General features: G+C 42.8%; 1 protein-coding gene across 1 annotated transcript; it reads right to left on the bottom strand.

Moving 5' to 3' along the window:
• Positions 1-4,779: 4,779 nt before the first annotated feature.
• slc1a4 (solute carrier family 1 member 4) lies at positions 4,780-23,846 on the bottom strand. The gene is made up of 8 exons (XM_013133932.4): positions 23,241-23,846; positions 21,171-21,213; positions 18,055-18,120; positions 14,205-14,371; positions 13,667-13,900; positions 12,096-12,290; positions 9,938-10,072; positions 4,780-8,910 (listed from the first exon to the last, which is right to left on the bottom strand). Exons 1-8 carry the CDS (start codon positions 23,747-23,749, stop codon positions 8,658-8,660), a joined length of 1,602 nt encoding a protein of 533 aa, XP_012989386.1. The 5' UTR covers positions 23,750-23,846; the 3' UTR covers positions 4,780-8,657.
• Between the last annotated feature and the right edge of the window lie 1,079 nt (positions 23,847-24,925).

Raw genomic sequence — 24,925 nt, 5'->3', positions numbered from 1 at the left:
GAGGACGTAGAAGAGGTTTTCTTCTGATGACTCTTCCATGAAGACCATATTTGTACAAGTATCTCTTTATAGTGGAATGGTGTACCACAACTCCAGTGGCTGCCAGGTCTTTCTGGATGGATTGTGCAGTCAAACGTGGCTTTTGACTTGCTTTTCTCACAATTCTGCGAGCTGTTCTGTCTGATATTTTTCTTGGTCTTCCAGATCTTGCTTTAACTTCCACTGTTCCTGATGACTGCCATTTCTTAATTAAATTCCGAACAGAGGATATTGGCATCTGAAAACACTTTGCTATCTTCTTATAGCCCTGCTTTGTAAGCGTCAACTATTTTCAGTTTCAGTTTTGTAGACAACTGCTTAGAAGAACCCATGGTGCTGATTGTTGGGGCAAGGTCAGATGAGTCTGGGCATTTAAAACCTTTGAGATTGACATCACCTTGTCTTTCCAGACGATGATTGAGAACAATCCATGACACTGTCAGGTCTCAGCTTTCCAAAGGGGGCGGTGCATGCTATAAACTCTGCAGGGTGCCCAAACTTTTAAAGGCGCCATTTTTTTGTTTTGTTATTTTGAGTGTAAATGATGGAAATAAAATCAAACTTTTTGTGACATAAAAGAATCTCTAATCTGTCATTTGATACTTTTTGGAGATTTTTCCATCTTTTCTTTGCTTCTTTATGCACATTAATAAAAGTGTTTGAGTAACGTAATGAGTTTGACAATGTGGAATTTCGACAGTTGATACATTTCCAAAATACTGGCAAGCCCCATTGTCAAACTAATTACATTACTCAAACGTTACAATTAGTCTAACATCACCACCACCATGTTGTGCTAAAGATCTGAACCATTCAAAAACATCGGGGTCGTTGCAATGAGTCTGGGTCAGAAAATGTGTAGGGGTGTCAACAAGATCATGTAGAAAATGGGGGCTTCTAACCTCGGCTAACAAAGTTGGCATCTGTGGATTACTGTCCTTATTGTTGTGTAACAAAGTATTGGCCGGTTCTTTTGTATTTTGATGTGTGGTCTGTTGATTATGCGTAGAAGTTGATGGTTGTTCAGTGTCGAGTCTGTCTTTAGCATTATTTTTTGCCATTTCTCTAGCTTAATGTGTAAATAACGATCCACTTACAGGTAAAAATAATATTCTAACTCAAACATACATTTACATACATCACAGTTCTGATGAGTTGACTGTAAAGATGTATCACCTTCAGCTTTCAAGCACTGTGTTATGGGACAACAATGAACCAAAATAATACTCAGCCACAAGGTGAGTGTTTGGTAACTGAAGCCATTATTTAGTTGTAGTAGTCGCCACACTCTTTTGGTTGGTATATAGAGTACAATGATTCAGCTGAATGCAGATTGCTGGGATGTTAATAGCATTTTACGTTGAAAATGTCTGTAAATGTTTACATTTAAAGTGTATTTTCAGGATGTCGTGTAAAATTACAACTGTGCATTCCAATCAACACCGCTGAAGGTCCAAAAATGTGTTTTCCAAGGCTGTGTTTAATTCCACTCAAACTAAATCACAGTTATAAAACAGACATTATGAAAGACAGATAAATGCTTAATAACGTTTGGTTGGTTACCCGGAGGTCCCTGCACACACACACACACATGCGCATGCACATGCGCACGCACATACAAACAAGTTTTCACGAACTCACAAACATTACTGTTTGTAAGCATCGTTGCCTGTTAAACAGTCTTACCAATATATAGAAAACAATCTTGCGTTAAAGCTCGTTGTACAATTTAATAAGACACGCTTACAAATGTTTTTGTTTACCAGAAATAACCTGCTGTCACCGAATCTGCATTATTCATGCAAATTTTAACTCAAAAATGGCCATATAATGCTACTCAAAGGTTAATGCTTGCTTATACATACACATGTAACAAAGTCATCAGTTTTTTTCTTTAACTCAACTTTTGACCCTACAGTGATATATTCAACCTAGCCATAATGTCTGCACGACCCTGGTTTCGTTTTCTACATAAGAATACAAACATCGCTCACACAATGTATTTATTAGAGTACTATGGTGCATTACAAACCATGTTTAAAATGCTGAATGTTTATCAAACTGAAAGTACTAAAGATTATTGTCTATTTTTGTGGACCATGATAATGGGCTGATCTGATCTTAAGACCCATTTCTTTTTAAGATAGAAAATGGGCAGAAACTTTCCAAATCGTAAGTCCCATCCCAGTCCTTTTATCTTACACTGAAAAGCAAGATTTAGTAAATGCTTCCACACCTGAAATCTATTCTTGTTAAAATTACAGAGCTCCATGTTACAAAAGCATTGCAAAACATGAAAGGTCAACACCCACTGTTTATAAGACATCTGACACTTATCCGTGGCTTTGGTTGTTTTGTTTTCTATCTGTTACCCCGCCTACCAAACAGGAAGTCCTGCCCACTTGTCAAACCAAACCGGATGCCCCGCCCCACCATAAATCACCAAAGTGACATAATATACAGAACATTTACTACTGTTCCTCCCACCTTTGAGAGCTTGACACATGAAAAACCACTCAATACCAGTTCATTTAATGTAGTACTTTATGTACTACATTATGAATAAACCCATGGTGTTAATGAATCTACTGTATGTTGCTGGACTGAGCTTGAAGAGGAACTGGTCATGTTGACTCATCCATACATTTTGAGTCCATCAGTGCTAATGAAAGCTATTATGGGACAGTGGCATACCTCTACAAAGGGATAGAAATACTCCTGTAAACAACTTGAGTGCCGCGTGTCCCTCAATTACACATTTAAAAATACGTTAAAAAGTGTGTGTAACTGTCTGACAGTGTTTCTGAGATTTCATGTTTAGTCTATATTTTGATAATTTCATTAGTCTTTAAATTCATACAGTAATTAAAAACATTAAAATAGTGTAATGAGAGTTTAAAAAGGGGTGTCTAATCTAAAATTGTACTAAAATATTTTACCTTATAAATATTTATTTTTAAAGGTTATCGTTCTTTATTACAAATGGCATTTTTTTATGTTGAGGTCAAAGGTGAAATTACCAGAGTTTAGCGAAGGCCACACCTGTTGCATTGCGGGTAAAATGAATACTGAGAGAGCCAACGTGGCTGCAGAGAGAACATTTACGGCCTCAAAACAAATATTTTGCACGGTCCAAGAGGCGCACACGGTAATTGTGCTTTTGTTTTTCAGCCATGTTTATTGTAATTTCTTTGCATTAAATGCACTTTCTGTACTGTTGTGACGCTAACATTGTGGGGAACGTCTAGTTAAGAAAAGTGCTTAAGAGACTGCAAAATGACTGAAAGACGTATATATAAGACTCATTGTATTTTGTGTTTTCTTTTTGTAGTTTTCACGGTGTCTTACGAAGAAAATGTGGAAATAAATAATCAAAAGACATCTGTATGTGGCCTTATTTAATTGGACCAGTGTAATTACAGTGTGTCATTGCTATTATTGTATCAAGTACTTAATAAATCATAATTATGATACAATAATCAGAATTGACCATGGGCGTACTAGCTTGAGACAGGGATTGAGCCCCTGTCTTGTGACTGTGAAGTCATGGTAATGCTATGCTGAGGTGTGGGAAAACAACTAGATCCTGAAGAAAAACAAGAAAAACAGCAGCAACACTCATTAAATTGTTTTTAAAGACTGCTGCTCCTGCAATTGTGAGTGGAATAATTGTCAATAAGTAAGGTCGCAGAAATGCCAACTATGAAGGATGCCCTCAGTTATGCTCATTAGTTTTGGCATTGATTTTGAAAATATGACTGATAATGCAAAAAAACTATTACTAAAGGATAGTGATCATATGAAGCCATTTATCATATAGTTGATGGCTCCTTTTTAAATCATAATAAGAACAGAAATCACCCAAATGGCCCTGATCAAAAGTTTACATACCCTTGAATGTTTGGCCTTGTTACAGACACCCAAGGTGACACACACAGGTTAAATTGGCCATTAAAATGTTATTTCCCACACCTGTGGCTTTTAAATTGCAATTAGTGTTTGTGTATAAATAGTAAATGAGTTTGTTAGCTCTCACATGGATGCACTGTGCAGGCTAGATACTGAGCCATGGGGAGCAGAAAAGAACTGGCAAAAGACCTGCATAACAAGGTAATGGAGCTTTAAAATGATGGAAAAGCAATGCTGGCAGCACTCATATGTCTATTTCCCAAAGACAACCTCTGGATATGACACTGAGCATGCGCACTCAACTTCTTCGGTCGACCATGGCGAGGCCTGTTCTGAGTGGAATATGTCCTGTTAAACCGCTGTATGGTCTTGGCCACCGTGCTACAGCTCAGTTTCAGGGTCTTGGCAATCTTCTTATAGCCTAGGCCATCTTAATATTGAGCAACAATTAAAAAAATTCTGATCCTCAGAGACTTCCTTGCCATGAGGTGCCATGAGGTGCCATGTTGAACTTCCAGTGACCAGTATGAGGGAGTGTGAGAGCGATGACACCAAATTTAATACACCTGCTCCCCATTCACACCTGAGACCTTGTAACACTAACGAGTCACATGACACCAGGGAGGGAAAATGGCTAATTGGGCCCAATTTGGAAATTTTCACTTAGGGGTGTACTCACTTTTGTTGCCAGTGGTTGAGACATTAATGGCTGTGTGTTGTGTTATTTTGAGGGGACAGCAAATGTACACTGTTATACAAGCTGTACACTCACTACTTTACATTGTAGCAAAGTATCATTACTTCAGTGTTGTCACATGCACAGAGATAATCAAATATTTACAAAAAGGGCTGTAATCACTTCTGTGAGATACTGTATTTTGTTGCCCATTCTGGTGAACAAGAGTTGCATGTAACAGACTTCCGCTACCATTCAGTCACAGAAAAACAAAAACAGCAAATTGTCTCTGTTGCCTGAAAGACTGATGTATATTTAATGTGTAAGAAGACAGAGAATATTAAGAGAAATATGTATTACAAAGACAGAAGTTATATCAGAGTTAACACAGTCCTGTCAGTCTAAATACCAGAAAACACAGCGATACACATACGTCATAGCCTGGGTGCCAGATCAGTTTGGGCTATTATTCAGATTTCCAGTCACAAATTATCATGCTAAATAGGAATGGAGTCATCAAGAGCATAAACATATCTAGGACCAGGCTACAGCCTAGTCATTCAGGGAAAGTGTTAGAAACGACAATTTCATCTTAATTAAACACAGTCAACAGATTAGGCAGCTTTAAATTAAGAGAAAATTATCTTGTTTTTAAATACATACTATACAAAATGTTAACACAATTAGAATAAATTACAATTCCATCTTAGAGTTTATTAAAGTAGTATGTCTTGCATATCTGTAATTGCTTCCAGATAATTTCAATATATTCTTACAATACTGTTAACTCACTCAGATTCTGGGTAAAAAACAACCTAAAAATCATTATTAAAATAAAAAAGTAGATTTTTCAACCTCACAAGCATATCAGTATGGATAATGTAGCTAATGTAGTCATCCAGTAATCCTTTTTTATATCATTTATTATTTATATCTCTCAGCATCCTTTAGGCTTTAAAATGCCTAAAGGATGACAAGTGACAAGTCCAACTGTGTGGGCATTTACAGGAAAACCATTTGAATAAATGAAAGTAACTAACTTACTGGCCTGACAGACTGACCGCCCCCTAACGCACCTGAACAGTCATTGGTCTGTTGTAATCAAATCTGACTTGGACATCGTACGATTGGCCAAATGTATCATCCCGCCCACACAGGTAAAGATTCCAGCTCTTACACCTGAAGGGGGGCATTGCATTACCGTTGCGTTCATTATTTCAGAATGTCATTTCAATGTCCCGAAAATACATGCTTTTAAATGCATTGAGCCTTTAATCAAGCCGGGTAACTTTTAGCAATGCCAGAAAATGTATGAAGCTAGCTAAAATCATATTATTTGGGGAAAAAAGCACTTGGACTTTTCTGACAAGCAAAGTAATTTTTACTACTTCAGAAATGAATGATTGCTTCTATTTCCACACCGGTCAGAGAAAATATATTATTTCTAGCAACAATATCATTTAATACAACAGAAAGATCCATAACCAGAACAAAGATGAAATAGGCCACATTGGCTCAGATAGGGCAAAATAAATAAATACTGTATAAATCCAGTATTTTCACATGCTTTCTCCATCCTCATTTCAAAACTCAAAATAATGAGTCTGTTCACCACTGGGTTTCAGCAGAACCACTAAAGTAATATTAGTGTGTACCTTTATTTTAGTTGTAAAACATATCCCATGGACTGTATATGTAGTGTATGAAGCAACGGCATTGAGGCTGCTCTAACTAGGATAGAAATAAATAAGGAGTCAGTAATGACAGGATTGCTTTATAAATGCCTATCAGAGTCCCCAAAGGACACCCTGATCTCTACAAAGTGCACTACTTATAACCAGACCCCTATGGATAAAATGAATGGACCACATAGGGAACGGGGCTCATGACTCTGGTCAAAAGAAGTGCACTATATAGGGAATAGAGTGCAATTCAGGAAGCAGCACCGACATGACCTGCTTTCTCCCTACAAAAATGAATATAATATTAATAAAAATACTGTAAAACGTATGGGTTTGTCTCTTCATTAAGCCCACAGTAGAATGGTCGGAGACATCCCTGGTGGAGCCAGTCAAGATTAAAAAGTGTAAAAGGACAGGCTGGCCAATGTTGGGCTCAACCTGAGCCTAAACATTTTGGTAAATGGAGTGTTTTCACCACCATATGTCCATACATCAGCTAAGTTAAGGCGTGAATCCACAGTTCTACTCAAGTCTGCATTGATGTTATGTCCCACTGAGCAAAAATCATTCGAAAGACATCCTTTCAACGTCTTTTCAAGCAGGAAGACGTCTTTTCAACGTCCTTTGCTCAGTGGGGTCAGGATTCGGCCCTAATTGAACTTGCACTCTAGAAACATTTTTCAGATCCAAATCCACCGCTACAGATGGTGACCTCGATAGACCATCAGTACAGTTGGTGGTAGGTAAGCATTAAGCAAGCTGGGGCTCTTCGTGAATATTTACCTAAAACATTTTCCAGGCCTTTTAGTCATTTGATGGGTTAATGTTTCACATCCTGGGTTTGAATATAGACAGTTAGCAAACAGAAAAGTCCCGTTGTGTCAATAATTCTCCTCCCTATCTGTCTTGTGAGCTTAAAGCCCACGTTAGGCTCAGGACAGTTTCCATTTACTAGGCTCCATGTCAAATAGACCGATCTTAACCCTAACCCAGAAAGTAGACAGGAATCCATTTGACTCATCCTATGGGGATTTGACTCATTGTACGGGGGATATGACTTATCCTATGGGGATTTGACTCATTCTACGGGGGATATGACTCATTCTACTGGGGATATGACTCATTCTACGGGGGATTTGACTCATTTTACGGGGATATGACTCTTTCTACGGGAGATATGACTCATTCTACAGGGATATGACTCTTTCTACGGGAGATATGACTAATTCTACGGGGGATTTGACTCATTCTACGGGGATAGGCAGAGCTTTACTTGGAGGTCCAAGAGCTGTTTGTCTTTTAGGGTGTCACAGTCCTCTCCTCCCCATGGACAAACCCTTCCCCATCCCTGGACATCCAATTCACACAATTAACAGCAGTTCAATTTTGCAGCATGTAGAATTCCTACCATATGCAGCATTTCTGCTTTTGACCAACCCACAAAGTAGATTAACTGCACTGTTAGGCTACTGTGTAAAACATATCTTTCTAAAATTGATTCCTTTATCCAATTAACAGGTAATCACAAACAAAAATGACTACTTTAAAGCCAGGTGGCTATTAATCTCCAAGCAGGGGAGAGATACAATATATTTATAGTATTAAAGTAATTTGTCAATTCAGCCATTCAAAAATATTTACGTTGGTGGAAATGGGGCTTATCTTAGACTAGCAGAAAAATGCATAAATAGCCATGCTACCAGCTGAGTATTTGAGCTGGGCCTATAGTAAGTCTCTTGTCCTCACTATTTTATAGGCTATGGGCTCCTGTCTTGACACTACTTTGAGAAGGTCTCTCTACTTCTACTCTATTCTGTAATGTCGTTTGTCCCTTTATAAATACGATTAAAAAACCTGAAGTAATCAGCTGTTATATCAATGACTGAAGAAAGTTAAATAATAAATCACATAACCTAATGCTGAGGTCATCTCTCTCTGAAGTGTACTAGTAGGCTGTATTCGGCTCAGATCAACCTTGCTGCCAGGCTAGGCTTCTTGTTTCATAGCGGAGCCTGTGGTGGCTCATGCGCCTCCTCAAAAGGCGGTGGGAACAGTGCTTAGAACTGTTGCCAAAGTCAAGCAGTGGAACAGGCTAACCTTCCTGTGGCACTTAAAGACACTTAGGATAACTAAAATATGGGTATAAAATAAAGTTGAGATTCACCTCAGGAGAACTCAATTCATGGGACTATTTTCCTACAAGTGAAATGATTCGTGAACATCAAGAGGTATAGCATCTATGCTCAGGGTAGATTGAGTCGATTCCATTGATTCGGTTGAGTCAGCAGTAGCGGCGGTATTGTAACCATGACAGAGTGGCAGAGGCAGAAGTCACAGTTGGTTCACATAGTTCACAGGACAGACTCAGCAGCTTCCGGGGTCTCCACGGATGGCTTGTCGCGCGCTGAACCCGGGGTTTGGCGCGTGACTAGCGGGGAGGTCTCTTCCTCGCCCACTGCGTTGGCTACCGCCTCCACCCGGACCTCCGCCAGCTCCTGGTCCTCCGCCGGATGTTGCTTCTTCACTTCCTGTTGGTTGATGTGGTGGAGGATTCCGGCGCCCAAGGCATCTCCTTCCACATTTACAACGGTTGTGGTGCGGTCCCTGAAAACACGCAGCAAAACACAAGCAGGCACGCACACGCACACAACAAACACAGACACACAAATAAACACAAGTACACAAACGGTTTGTTTAGATATTATGTGACATAACTGGGGTTGCTATGCATAACACATCTATTCCTGCACAGGGCTATGGTTTGTCTATGTTACCTGTTGTTATTCTAGAGCAGCTAGAGGAGGTGTGAGTATGTTTGTCTATGTTACCGGTTGTTATTCTAGAGCAGCTAGAGGAGGTGTATGTTTGTCTATGTTACCGGTTGTTATTCTAGAGCAGCTAGAGGAGGTGTATGTTTGTCTATGTTACCTGGTTGTTATTTCAGAGCAGCTAGAGGAGGTGTGAGTATGATTGTCAATGTTACTTAGTTGTTATTCAAGAGCAGCTAGATGAGGTGTGATTATGTTTGTCTATGTTACATGGTTGGTGTTATAGAGCAGCTAGAGGAGGTCTGAGTATGTTTGTCTATGTTACCTAGTTGGTGTTATAGAGCAGCTAGAGGAGGTATGAGTATGTTTGTTTATGTTCCCTGGTGGTTGTTATAGAGCAGCTAGAGGAGGTGTGAGTATGTTTGTCTATGCTACATGGTTGTTGTTATAGAGCAGCTAGAGGAGGTGTGAGTATGTTGGCTGGAGGTGTGAGTATGTTTGCTTATGTTACCTGGTTGTTACTATAGAGCAGCTAGAGGAGGTGTGAGTATGTTTGTTTATGTTCCCTGGTGGTTGTTTTGGAGCAGATAGAGCTGTGAGTATAGTTGTTGTGATAGAGGGGCTGTCAGCCAATCAGCATTCAGGATTCAAAACAACCAGTAAGTATATTTTCATTATAGCTATATACATGCGGGCGTAGTCCCACGCAGACTGTCAGACTCCCAGAGACGTCTCTGCATACATAATGACATGAGACGTGACATGAGACAACGCCCCTCTGATCCGCACACGCGTGACTACCACGATCTTAACGCGGCCTGACATGAGACAACGCCCCCCTGAACCGCACACGTGTGACTCACACGATCCAGTCGACGGCCAGCATGAGTGACAGGTCGTTGGTGGGCAGGCCGATGGCCTCCAGGATGATGGCGATGGTGATGATGCCACCGGCTGGGATGCCCGCCGCGCCCACGCTAGACGCCGTGGCCGTCACGCTGTGCAGAAGAAGAGATGAAATCAAATCCGGGGCAGGGTTACGTAGTTTTAAAAATTGTTTGTGTCAGTAATCCTTCACACTCTCAGGACAAAGAGCAATAAAGCCGGAGATACAATCTACTGTCAGGATAGAGAGCAACACAGCTGAAGTTAAAATCTACTGTCAGGATAGAGAGCAACAGAGCTGAAGTTAAAATCTACTGTCAGGATAGAGAGCAACAGAGCTGAAGTTAAAATCTACTGTCAGGATAGAGAGCAACAGAGCTGAAGTTAAAATCTACTGTCAGGATAGAGAGCATGTTGGTTATGTTTAGAGACTCTCAGCTGGGGGGGTTATGTTTAGAGACTCCCAGCTGGGGGGGTTATGTTTAGAGACTCCCAGCTGGGGGGGTTATGTTTAGAGACTCCCAGCTGGGGGGGTTATGTTTAGAGACTCCCAGCTGGGGGGGTTATGTTTAGAGACTCCCAGCTGGGGGGGTTATGTTTAGAGACTCCCAGCTGGGGGGGTTATGTTTAGAGACTCCCAGCTGGGGGGGTTATGTTTAGAGACTCCCAGCTGTGGGGGTTATGTTTAGAGACTCCCAGCTGTGGGGGTTATGTTTAGAGACAGCAGCATCGGATGACATGGATCATAGTTACCTCAGGACCCTTCTAAGGCTTCAGTTCTCATACATCTCACGCAACGCATGGATTCACAAAAGTTAAGTGTGTATGTTTGTGTCTGTGTGTGTCTGTGTGTGTGTGTGGGGGGGCAGTGTGTGTGACCTTTTTTATGTGCCTGTATGTGTGATCAGTCAGTCCAGGTCAAGTGTTAAGCAATCCAAGGGCTTGCAAATAGAACCAGTCACTTGTTGGCATCCGATTTCATGTTTCTCCACAGACCACATCTGCCCCCGGGTGTGTTCCCTCTGCCCCCGGGGTGTGTTCCCTCTGCCCCCGGGGTGTGTTCCCTCTGCCCCCGGGGTGTGTTCCCTCTGCCCCCGGGTGTGTTCCCTCTGCCCCCGGGGTGTGTTCCCTCTGCCCCCGGGTGTGTTCCCTCTACCCCCGGGTGTGTTCCCTCTGCCCCCGGGTGTGTTCCCTCTGCCCCCGGGTGTGTTCCCTCTGCCCCCGGGTGTGTTCCCTCTGCCCCCGGGTGTGTTCCCTCTACCCCCGGGTGTGTTCCCTCTGCCCCCGGGTGTGTTCCCTCTGCCCCCGGGTGTGTTCCCTCTGCCCCCGGGGTGTGTTCCCTCTGCCCCCGGGGTGTGTTCCCTCTGCCCCCGGGTGTGTTCCCTCTGCCCCCGGGGTGTGTTCCCTCTGCCCCCGGGGTGTGTTCCCTCTGCCCCCGGGTGTGTTCCCTCTGCCCCGGGGTGTGTTCCCTCTGCCCCCGGGTGTGTTCCCTCTGCCCCCGGGGTGTGTTCCCTCTGCCCCTGGGGGCCCCAATGTTAACTGAGGAAGAGGTTGGATATTCATAGTGTCCAGAGCCACAACTCTGAGCTTGGTCATCCCCTTCCCCAGGTCGGATGTTGTCATGGCAATAACAGACATCCTCAGTTGATCTGTTATGGCCGCAGGCAAAGTGTGTGTGTGAGTGTGTGTGTCATATCAGCATATACTATGAATACACTATATTTATGTATTCCACTCATTCATGTGGCCTATGTTGCCATCATTAAATATGGTGTGTGATGTAATAATCACTGTGGTGGGTGATGTAATAATCACTGTGATGTGTATTGTAATAATCACTGTGGTGGGTGATGTTATTGTCACAGTGGTGTTGATTGTCACAGTAGTGTGTGATATAATATTTAGTATGTAGTGAGTGATGTAATAATCCCTGTGATGTTTGATGTCACTGTGGTGTGTGATGTGATGTGTGTGATGTAATTGCCACTCAGCTGTGTGATGCAATAATCACTGTGGTGTTTGGTATAATTATCACTCTTGTATGTGATGTAATTGTCACGCCGAAGTGTGCTGTAATTATCACAGCGGTCGGTGATGTAATTATTGCCCCTCTTCACCAAACTATCCCCAACTCACAGGATGGTGAATATCTGACCAGCGTTGAGATCCACGTTGTTGAGCTGGGCGATGAAGACTGCCGCCACACACTGGAAGATGGCCGCCCCGTCCATGTTGACCGTGGCCCCGATCGGAAGGATGAAACGACTGATCCGCTTGTCCACCCCGTTGTTCTCCTCTACACACTTCATCATGGAGGGCAGGGTCGCCGAACTGAGAGGGCGTGGGGGGGGGGGTGGAGAGGGTTGTTGGGTAGTTTAACTTGTCCTATCTCATTATGTAGAAAGCTCAATGAGAACTTAGTAATGTTTGATTGTAGGGTGTTATCGTACCCAAAAACAGTAATTTCCTGTAGACTGTCTTTCAGTATGCTGCAGGTCATTTATTGTGGACATTTTTTACTGTACTTTACTGGCAACTTCCATTCCTCTACTACCTTGAATATCAATGTAGGTATTCTGCAAGTGATAATGTCTTGAATACCAAGAGAAACAAAGGAAGATAGAAAGCCTTCTATACAACGAGAGTGTAAGGACCGTCGTCTAAACCCATTACAAGGGGCAATATTCTACAGACTGAGGTTGGAACAACTCAGCCAAAGGTTTAGATTAATTACAGTAGAAATATATTGGGGAAAAAACACTAGGAGACGAAGAGTGTTCCAAATCACACCTCATTCCCTATGTAGTGTACTACATTTGATCAGAAACCTATGGACTACGGTTAAAAGCTGTCCCTTATATAGGGTACAGGGTGTAATTTGGGAACCAGTCAAAGCCTGCTAGCAATGCACTGCTAAGCCACTAGGTTCACATTGTTGGAGGGATTTCATGGCCAGTCAGGTCATTCAGGGTTTTATTACTGTTTATTCAAAGTTTAAATGCTGATTAGCTGGTTTGAGCGGAACCTGACCCAAAGAGGGAATTTGTTCTCCCAACACAAGCTACACTAAAATACAATACAGCAAACACTGAACACGACCAAAAGATCTGTCTCTTTAGACAGCAGTGACTGTAGGTTCAGTTGAGAGTGATTCAACACATGACCACCGCTGCATAAAGTAGGGACGCATGATGGTTTGTTCATTAAACTCAAGCTTCATTTTCTTTCTTATTGTCAGTGGGGTATCTGCAGCAGCCAATACCTTTCTACAATGTCCTTTTGTCATGGCTTTCCTGGACAGGTAAGCGAAGGGATTGTACCGGTGGGGGGATAGTACCAGGTCAGGTGGGGGGATAGTACCAGGTCAGGTGAGGGGATATTACCAGGCCAGATGGGGGGATTGTACCAGGTCAGATGGGGGGATAGTACCAGGTCAGGTGGGGGGATAGTACCATGTCAAACTGAGGGATTTTACCAGGTCAGGTAGGGGGATAGTACCAGGTCAGGTGAGGGGATAGTACCATGTCAAACTGAGGGATTTTACCAGGTCAGGTAGGGGGATAGTACCAGGTCAGGTGAGGGGATAGTACCAGGTCAGATGGGGGGATATTACCAGTGGGATATTACCAGGTCAGGCAGAAGGAAATGACCAGGTCAGGCAAAGGTATTGTACCTGTTCAGGCGGGGTGATTCAGTCAGTACTCTACCTCGAGCAGGTGGCGAAGGCGGTAGTGAAGGGCGTGATGAGGCCCGACAGGAAGCTGAAGGGGTTCTGGCGCGTAAAGCCGAAATAGATGAGCGGCAGGACGATTCCCCCGTGGATGACGTGGCCCAGGATGGAGGCGAAGATGTACTTCCCCAGGCTGGTCACCAGCAGGACCACGTCCTCCATCTCCACTATCTTACTGCCCACCAGGAACATGATGCCGAACGGGACATACCTGAGGTGGGGACACAGAGAACATGTGCCTTTTGAAGTGAAGTGCCAACAAACCGAAAACATGATAGGAATACAGGATTCAGCTTCATGTGACGGTCATTTCATTGTTGATTTGGGCAGTTTCCCAGTCCAAAGGTAGGTTTCGAATTTCCGCGTCAAATGCATAATGTTGGCTTACAACATTCATCAGGACAGATGTATGTAGTGCGCCAGCAGCCTCTCTTGGTTTCTCTCCTAAACTTTAATAATCTAGAGAAACAGGAAGAGGGCATTCACACAGTCTGGGTCGTTTAAATGTCCCTCACCACATGATCCAGGACACCAGCACCATGGTGGCTTCATTGAAAGCATTGAAGAAGCGTATAAGCTCCTCCCCCTCCGACCCCAGCTTCCTCAGGGCCACCCCGAACACCATGGCAAAGAGGACCAGGCCTAGGATATTCATACCATCTGGTTCTGTACCCACAGGAACCTACGTAGAACACAACATGTTAGAACGTAGAACATAATTGCAAACCGAAGCAGGCCACAATGTGAGAACACAGAACATAACCGTTTTATGTTCGTTACATTAGCATTTCCTACTGTCTTTTTCTGTTTCGGCAGATTGTACTGAGACCAAAAAAAGGAGCTATGGTTGCACTGACCCCTTTGGACCTGTTGGCACTCTTCCAAAGAGGGTGGACCATGTCTGCCTATCAGTGCCCCTCATGGACGGGCTGTTATCTGCCGGCTGAGCACCACCTCTCTCTGTGCAAGTTACAAATAGTATCTGACTCTCCACATAGAGCCATACAGCCAAGTTAAAAGTTACCCACCTAGTGGGTGACCTAGTGAATTCAATATAACTTTAATAGCTAATATGCATTATTTTTATTTCAAACTACCACTACATAAATGGTTGTAGCTGTCAAATGTTGTGCTAAAAGTCATCCAGAATAGGGAATGTATTTTAGTTTCTTTAGTATAGGCTACTTCTTGTATGACGTGAAATTGGTTAAAAAGTCTGTGATAAAGTGTGTGTGTGGTGGGTGTTGATAAGTTTGCTGACTGAACTATGTTATCACAATACTGAGGCAGTTCCTCACAGAAGAATTCTGCTGTCTTAGACAGACTTGGGGTTTCAGGGCACAGGAGCCCTTCAAACTTCTTCTTGACATTCTTAAAGGTTTACAAATGTATTGTAATGTTCACACGGACTAAAATCCCAGGGGGAAATGTGCTGTGTCACCACGCTTTCCTGTAGCAATGAGTGACACACACACACACACACACATAGAAATAGGCACAGATATACAGTAGGGAGAACAAGTATTTGATACACTGCCCATTTTGCCGGTTTTCCCACTTACAAAGCATGTAGAAGTCTAATTTTTTATCATAGGTACTCTTCAACTGTGAGTGACGAAATCTAAAAAAAAAATCCAGAAAATCACATTGTATAATTTTTAAATAATTAATTTGCATTTTATTGCATGACATAAGTATTTGATACATCAGAAAAGCAGAACTCAATATTTGGTACAGAAACCTTTGTTTGCAATTACAGAGATCATACGTTTCCTATAGTTCTTGACCAGGTTTGCACACACTACAGCAGGGATTTTGTCCCACTCCTCCATACAGACCTTCTCCAGATCCTTCAGGTTTCGGGGCTATCGCTGGGCAATACAGACTTTCAGCTCCCTTCAAAGATTTTCTATTGGGTTCAGGTCTAGAGACTGGCTAGGCCACTCCAGGACCTTGAGATGCTTCTTACGGAGCCACTCCTTAGTTGCCCTGGCTGTGTGTTTCGGGTCGTTGTCATGCTGGAAGACCCAGCCACGACCCATCTTCAATGCTCTTACTGAGGGAAGGAGGTTGTTAGCCAAGATCTTGTGATACATGGTCCCCTTTTCAGAAAAGCATCCCCAAAGAATGATGTTTCCATCTCAATGCTTCACGGTTGGGATGGTGTTCTTGGGTTGTACTCATCCTTCTTCTTCTTCCAAACACGGCGAGTGGAGTTTAGACCAAAAAGCTAAATTTTTGTCTCATCAGACCACATGACCTTCTCCCATTCCTCCTCTGGATCATCCAGATGGTCATTGGCAAACTTCAGATGGGCCTGGACATAGGGACCTTGCCTGCGCTGCAGGATTTTAATCCATGACGGAGTAGTGTGTTACGAATGGTTTTCTTTGAGACTGTGGTCCCAGCTCTCTTCAGGTCATTGACCAGGTCCTGCCGTGTAGTTCTGGGCTGATCCCTCACCTTCCTCATGATCATTGATGCCCCACGAGGTGAGATTTTGCATGGAGCCCCAGACCGAGGGAGATTGACCGTCTTGAATGTCTTCCATTTTCTAATAATTGCGCCTACAGTTGTTGCCTTCTCATCAAGCTGCTTGCCTATTGTCCTGTAGCCCATCCCAGCCTTGTGCAGGTCTACAATTTTATCCCTGATGTCCTTACACAGCTCTCTGATCTTGGCCATTGTGGAGAGGTTGGAGTCTGTTTGATTGAGTGTGTGGACAGGTGTCTTTTATACAGGTAACGAGTTCAAGAAGGTGCAGTTAATACAGGTAATGAGTGGAGAACAGGAGGGCTTCTTAAAGAAAAACTAACAGGTCTGTGAGAGCCGGAATTTTTACTGGTTGGTAGGTGATCAAATACTTATGTTATGCATTAAAATGCTAATTAATTATTTAAAAATCATACAATGTGATTTTCTGGATTTTTGTTTTGTCACTCACAGTTGAAAAGTACCTATTATAAAAATTACAGACTTCTACATGGTTTGTAAGTAGGGAAACCTGCATAATCGGGAGTGTATCAAATACTTGTTCTCCCCACTGTACACACACACACACACGGTGAGGCCAGCCAGCCACTATGTCTGAGTGCATCTAGAAAGCCCAGTGGTTCTCCTGGAATCCATCCTGGGACCGTGCCAGGCTATCGTTCCGTTTGGACAAGCAGACACACACACACACACACACACACACACACAGAAACAAAGAGATACACCCACACGAAAACACATAGACACGCACAAATCTTCACTCCAACTCTCCTGCACGTTCTCCCTCCCGCCACCCTGTCTCTCTCCGTCATTAACTCAGAGTGGCTGGTTACCGGCCTGGACCGGACCGGCTCTGCCTTAGTAACATGACACACGACGTGACTGACGACAGCTGGGGGACTGACTCGGATCTCACACACACACACACACACACACACACGCACACTGACCAGGGTGTAGGACACGAAGGACCACTGATCACTTTATAAACAGAGGAACACGCTCAATCTTGCGCGGAGTCCCTCCCCATTTTGGTTTCCCACAATGTCGCTACGTGTCCGTTGCTATGGAAACGGCTGGTAATTTGCGTCGCGTATCGTGGCGACTGTGAACAGTGGTCAGTGACCGTCGGAACAGTGTGCGCGTGCATGCTGGATCTCACGAGCGCAGGTCCTGATCCCGTGCAATGTTTGCTGTCCAACGCTGTGTCGTCTTGCCAGGGCTGTCTGTCACGTGCACTAAATGAAACACCCATATAACCACGCCTGCGTTCCAAACAGCGTCCTACTCTCTACTGTCCACTACGTTTGACCAAGGACGAGGGGCAGTAGGGTACCATTTGGGACATACCCCAAAAGTAACAGGCCCACAGCAAATATGACCCTTTCCTTCATTCTTCACCCCCAGTTCCTCCCACGTCCTGTCAATCTCCATGTGACCAACTACTCCAACTATCTCTGTTTATTCTGTTCTAGTACACGTAGTCCATTCGATTCTATTCTATTCTAGTCAGGGCACAATGTCAGCCACAGCAGGTGTCAGGTTGTTGTACGAGGAGAAGGGAGAACACACACTTCCACACATCTTTTACATCAGAGGTGTTCAAGGGGCCAAGACTGGATTTTGAAATTCATGTATTAATCTTTACAATATTTAATTTAGTATTGCATAGTATTAGGTTTTTAAACCTACCTTGGGCCAGGCTGAATCAGCTCATGGGACATATTGTGGATATCTACATTTATTATTGTATTTATTTCACCAGTAGAAAATAGTAGACAGGCAAATCACTCACCCCAAATGATAACACGCTGACTAAAAACAACATTCTTCTAAAAAAAATAATTAAAATGGTGTTGTCATAGTAACTACCTTCTGGTAGAGGGTGGTTCCGTTGGTGTCGTTTCCCACAGCAACCATCTTATAATCGGTGGCGTACTGTAACATAAGTCAAGAGAGACCACCGACATGATCAGAATAAAACAGAACATGGTACCTTTGAACAACAATAATTAGAAAATATTTTACCTCCCCGCCATACCTCCCCACCATACCTCCCTACTGCACCTCTCGACAGTACCTCCCTACCATACCCCCTTGGCTGTCCAAATAAAATATTTTTTAAAAGACAGAAAGGAGGATAATTTTCAGATACAGCATCCATGGGTGTGAAAAATCTCCCTTCTGCCTTTGTATGTATAGCCCATGAATCAGAGACTGTCTGACTAAAAATAGTTAAACATGTCATTCTATTTCTGGCCACACCGCGCAGATACCCTGGCTAGATTTGGATTCAGACTTTTCAGTTTGAGACAAACGTGAAACTAAACTACTTTTTTGGTAATTTGTTTGACAATCAAATCAGAGTATTTCATCACTGGTTGGGTTCATGCACACTAAAAATGTAATAGTTTAATATATTTTAAATATATATTAGTCTTGAATGTACACCCCCTCCAACGAAAACAAATGCCCCTTGAAATGGATGTTAGTCAGAAAGTTAGGCTTTCATCAAGAGCAAATGGTGTAGAACAAAATGGTAAAGGTCATGCTGAATCTCAGATTTCGTTCTCATGTTCACATGTCACAACTCAGATAACTTCAGTGGCCAACTGTTGAACAGGGATGTTTATCTTCAGCTGGGACACAGAAAAATCTGTATGGACCCAAACTCATACAACATGAGAGGCAGTACCACAGATTTTAGTACAATCCCATTTTAAGAGTTGTACCCATGAGAACAGATTTCTATATACAGTTGTGGAAGATTGGAACAAGCTCCCTTCAGAACATCTGAAAGACCCTGAATGATCCATTCCCATAATTCCTAGGGCTGTTCTGGAAGCCAAGGGGTCCGACTTGGTACCAGATGATATAGAAATGTCTGTCTGTTGTTGTCCTGTGCTGTTGCCGGCGGTGATGACCACACTAGAAACAAGCCTGGGCTATGTTTGTGCATTCCTGACTTTTAATTTATCCGCTAACGAAGTATGCCAGTTAAGGAAAGGACTGAGTGTGGACAATGTTAAAGGAAGGACTGAGTGTGGACAATGTTAAGGAAAGGACTGTGTGGACAATGTTAAGGAAAGGACTGAGTGTGGATTAAGGAAAGGACTGAGTGGGCAATGGCAGGAGGCCAACAGAGAGACACAGCAGTTTCAGAGCTGTACTGGGGAGGATCTGGCAGTCTTTACACCACCAGACAATGGTACAGACCCCTCTGTCTATTCACACACACACACACACACATGCCCGTTTCTCCCCTTGGTCCATTGAGTCCCTGCACACTTTGAAAGATTTGGCCCCCCACCGCTGTTTAGCTGGGCCCTCTCATTCACCCAGCATAACACACAAAAAGACACAAACACACACACACACCGCTGAATAATTATAACCAGCAGACATCCAATGAGAAACGGCACCCACATCTAGTCGTTTGTATTACTGACACCCAACAACCTAGCCTCTGGTGGTGAGCACAATTCGACCGCTGCGCCGCCCGGATGGACTCAATGAAATCTGTCCCACAGGCCCGCGACACACTGCCACCCCAGAACCAGACTGAGAAAGACAAGGAAGCTGTAGAACAATCTACTCCTCAGACACGCTGAACGGAAATGATTAAGCAGGCAGTCAATGCCGACCAAATACGACCCCTTTTGGCACTGGGGGGGGCGCAGATATCTTTTATAGAGAGAGAAATATATGAAGGAGAGTGAGGGAGAGGCAGAGAGAGACACTGAGGGACTGAAACATCTTTCAGGCAGGACCTCAGCCTGTGTAAATCTCTCCTCCTTTTGCTTCTCTCAGTTTAATCTCCTTTTGGCCCGACTCCAGGTACTCATCTTCTGAGTGTGTCCCAAATGGCATCTTTCTACTAACAGAGTGCACGATGTTCCACCATAAGACCCTGGTGAAACGTTAAGCACACTACATTAGGCCACTACTGCAGCCCAACCACTTTTGAGACTTAAAGACACTCTGTTTTAAAGACTTAATTGTTTGTTGGTTTGGGCCGGCCAGTGTGCTCAGGGAGTCTGTCTTTCTGAGATATTAGTGTGTGATTCTATCTGGGTCCCACTCCCCAAACACTGAACCCTCCTGACCCTCATTCAACAGATTCACACTCACGGGTCTTAGAACTGGTGCCGGGCAGCCACCAGGGCGGTTAAAGACCGACGGGGCGAGTCAGGTTGCTAGGATGTTCAGAATGGAATCCCCTCGCTATGGTAACGGTTGGCAAGAAGAAGATGAGAGGTGCTAAGGACTCTTTCAGTCTTTTCATTAATGCCATTGTAGAGACTGTGAATGCTACAGAGCAGTTTTGCTGTAAATACTGTATATATGAAGAGGTCAGGACAGGATTCTGTGTGTGATCCTTGTCTATGTGTATTTGTTGGGACCTGAAGTCACCACATAAATAGGACAGCCTGAAAAATCATGGTTTTGTTGGCAGGTGCACGAGTTTACTGGCTTCCTGGTTCGAACGAGCGCATTGTAATTGGAATAAGAACGGCTTGGCACACAACCTGTTTCAATCTTCAACTATCCTGCTGCAATAACAATTTCCACACCACTAAATTGGTAAGGAAGAAAATTGGGGTAAAATAATAATGACATAGGAACTGTAACTCTTTTTAAGTAAAATGTTTAATTGTTACATGTTGTGCTTATATGTATGGAAGACAGAGAGACAGATGGACAGAGAGATATGAAGACAGAGAGACAGATGGACAGAGAGATATGAAGACAGACAGAGAGATGGAAAGAGATATGAAGACAGACAGAGAGATGGACAGAGATATGAAGACAGACAGAGAGATGGACAGAGATATGAAGACAGAGACAGACGTCTGGACAGAGATAGAAGCAAGAGAGAGAGACAGATGGGGATGTGTAGAGAGATATGAAGAGATGGAGGGAGATGCTAAGAGAGAAAGAGAGATATGAAGAAAGAGAGAGATACAAAGAGGTGTAAAGTTGCTTACAGAACGGAAGGCTGCAGCCACCAGGTTAGCTGGGAACAAATTCCTGCAGAGGAAAACCACAGAAAAAGGAGAGGTTACAGTAATACAAAAACAACAGTTAAATCAAACAGTTTGCTTTCCTGAAGGTTGTACAGCACTTAGAAAAGGATGTGTCACCTAAAATCACCCAGGGTTCTTCGGCTCTTCCTAAAGGAGAACAATTTGGAGAACCCCAAAAAGGACCCCCCCAATGGGGGCAGCTGAAACCTCGTTTTAGACCCCTTTCTAAGATCTACAGAAACACAGGTAACGTAACACTTCAAATGCCCTTTTCAAGCATACATGGGAACAAAACACGTGAAATAATGCAACACTAATGAAAGACACACTGCTCATGAAAAAGGCGAGTGGACAACAATTCACTAATACTAAACAGCAGCAAAAACTTAAATCATCATCTTGTAATTAGACAATTTACATTTTTTTAGGTATTTGTCATACTGTTCAGAAATCTTAGGCCATCTGCGGAAATTGTTTAAAGCCATTTATCGGAGTTGAATGTGTTTGTTTGGTTGAAAACACGTTATATAACATTAAGCTCAAAGAAACACATAAACACATGAACACAATGAAAGTTATTAAAACATACTGTTTTTAAAAGTATTTTTTGGACTTCCAAATATCGCCCAGATAAATACCTTACAATAATTTTCTCAAATTATTAATCAAAATTTTTTGCACAGTACAGTATACTGAACATGTATACAATTATTGGCAACCTATTCCCCTGTAGTGAACCACTTTGTCCAAAGCCTGTAAAACTCCAGCAGAAGTAACACACTACAGAGGGAACATATGGTGCATTTAAGACATATCTATAGACTTGCTTTGAAATGATATTACATGCCAACTGATTATACAACTAGATAAAAAAACAAATATAGGCCTACCACACAGTACATTTCCGGGGACTCATTTTGGGCGCAAAAGCGCCACTATCAACAACCGACCATAAATAACGGACTGCCCCTTTAATCCTTCAACGAGAGCATTTCAATTCAACATGGCAATGCAATTTCAAGCAAAAAACTACGCTCACTTAATAATTATACATTTCACACTGCATGACGTGATGTCCTTGAGCTCTGTTTTTTAACAAAACTTTTTTATAAATTATCAATTTAGACACGCTGTGCACGTTCTCACCCTCTCACTCAATCTCTCTCTCCCCATAAGAACATATTTTAGCAGCGTCTTATAGTGAGCTTAACAAGAAGACAAACGTGGGATAGCCAGGTCATCTCAGGAGAGATCTCCTAAATGTTTGGATTGCCTAGGGTAAAAATAGGTAAAATAAAATATCTATTCCAGTATGTTTTGTAAATGAAGCAAGATATAAGACAGAAACAACAGCTGTATAAATCAGACCAGATGTGAGTCATGACAAAAGGGTTACAGGTGTTTTCTGTCGCGGACCCACCACCTAAAGTGGCACAAACAAGAGCATTTATATGGCTGCAATTGTATGGGTGACAAGCACCAGCTAATTTGTACCGGGTGGTTCCCTACAGACAACATTTATATGTGCAAAACTGAATCCCTGTTTTAACAGCTGTCAACTTTCTGGGAGATGGTAGGGCGGACAGGCAAGCAGACACAGGTTGGCAGACAGACATGCAGACAGCAGGATAGACCGGCGGAAGTTCTCCTCGCACGTGTGAAATGCTGAAGTGTCACTCACCTCGACATGGTCTGTTTTTATCATACCGCTTAATCTATATTCTACTATTAATCGTTTATGGCTCGTGTAAATAGAAGAAAATAAATGGTAGGCTAATTCATAAAATGTATGCATTTTCAGGACTATATAGCTCTCTTGATTTGTGCCATTTAATTCCCCGGCAGTTGTGAGAAGACCATGCGCGGGTGCGCTTGTATGTAAATAACAACCTATATTCAGTAATGTATGAGTAGACACTAACCACTAGCCGCGCCTGTCATCTCACCCATGCTTTATTTCCGGTCATGAAACCATATATTACGGGACCTACACATCCAGCTACTGAAAACATGAAATGCCTGTTAGCCTACCTTGCGAGATCTAAAAACGAATCGGTGGTCTCCTTGTTGTTAGTGACGCTCTCGAGAACTAGGTTATTGGTGTTCAGAGCCCCGGCACCCACACCGGGTTTGATTATAAAGGCGAGGGTCACACCGATTCCAGAAGCGATGAGGGTGGTCACTAAGAAGTAGGAAACCGCGATGCCTCCTAGTTTTCCAAGAGAGCGGGTGTCCAAGCTCGCGGCGCCAGAGATCAGGCTACACACGACCAGAGGAAGGATGATCATCTTCAGCATCCTCAGAAGCATCTCCCCCGGGAAAGCAAAATAAGTCATCTGCGCCCGGGTTAGGTCCATGTTCCGAACCAACATTCCGAGCCCAACGCCTACCAGAACACCAGACACCGTCATTATGACTAACATATTCCTATTCAAAAACACCACAAAGATGTCCTTACAGCTTTTCTTCTTTAAATTATTCTCCAAGATTTCGTCAGTGGAGACCGAATTTGTCATTGTGTGTCCGTTTTTCTTCTCCATTTTGGAGTTAATTGGCGCTGATGTTCAATAACCGTAAGTCTTCAGGAAATTGTACGTTCCTTGGAGCAGCGTGGATGCGCAGACACTCGAATGTGTAGACTGCTGCCAGGATTGTATGCGCTGTCAAACGCAACGTGTTTCTTCACCAATGGTGGCGAGACCCTGGCTACAGAAGGACATGCGCACTTATCCCGTTATACTCAATATTAGCACCAACTGATGCAACAGCGGGAGAAATTGCCTAAGTTCTGCAACTGTGTATTTTAACGGAACCATGTGTAGGAAAGTCGAGAACACAATAACATATAATACATAGCCTACATTTGGACTGCAGTTGCGTATTTATATACTTTACCATGATGACATCCAGACCACTCTAGAGTCTCCATGACGAAATGTAGACTCATCTAGACAAGTAGCCTATGTGAGTTAATTGCGCTAGGCAATATTACAGACATAGGGCCTACTGTCGCAAATTAGGTTAGTACCGAATAACATTAAACGGTAATACAGTAGGTGAACGTGTCAACGGGCCTATTGGCTTTAATATTTGTTTTAAACTTATGCCTTTCAATAAAAATAGATTCCGTATTCAGTGCACTGAAGCGAAATGTCATTACATAACATTATTCAATGCCCCTCAGTGCTTCATGTGGCCATTGAGACTGAAATACTGTTCCCAAAATAACACGCGAACCCAAAGAGTGTGAAGGCCGGCGTTTACCGATTCCCTGACCCGCACCTAATAATGCTTGAACAAATGGTGCTTCCACACAATCTAATATTTACAAGTCGTTGTGTCAATTACTGTTGTATGTTAAAACTGAACATAGCAATAATACTGTTTTATTTTCCAGGTGGGACATTGTCGTCACTCCTATTCTCCAACTAGAGGGCGCCAAATATAAGCTAAGGTTGTTTAATTATTGGATATAATTACTAGAGATTCTTGGAAATTGAGACAAACATTTTCTGTTAGTGAAAGCTAATGAAAAAATTATATTGCTGCAATATTTGATTGTAGAGATGACTTAATGGAAACATTTGTTTTGGGATTGGAAATCAATTTTTATTAAAGATCAGGATTGGTAACATGACCCATGGTCCGGGGATTTGCCTTTCGAACCCGAAATGTCAAGCAATAAGAATGTTGATATAACTTGATCATTTTACTAA

This window comes from Esox lucius, chromosome 5 (assembly GCF_011004845.1).
Source record: "Esox lucius isolate fEsoLuc1 chromosome 5, fEsoLuc1.pri, whole genome shotgun sequence".
Taxonomy (NCBI): Eukaryota; Metazoa; Chordata; class Actinopteri; order Esociformes; family Esocidae; genus Esox; species Esox lucius.
Note: the sequence above shows the minus strand (reverse complement) of the source record. Positions and strands in the feature narration are given on the sequence as shown.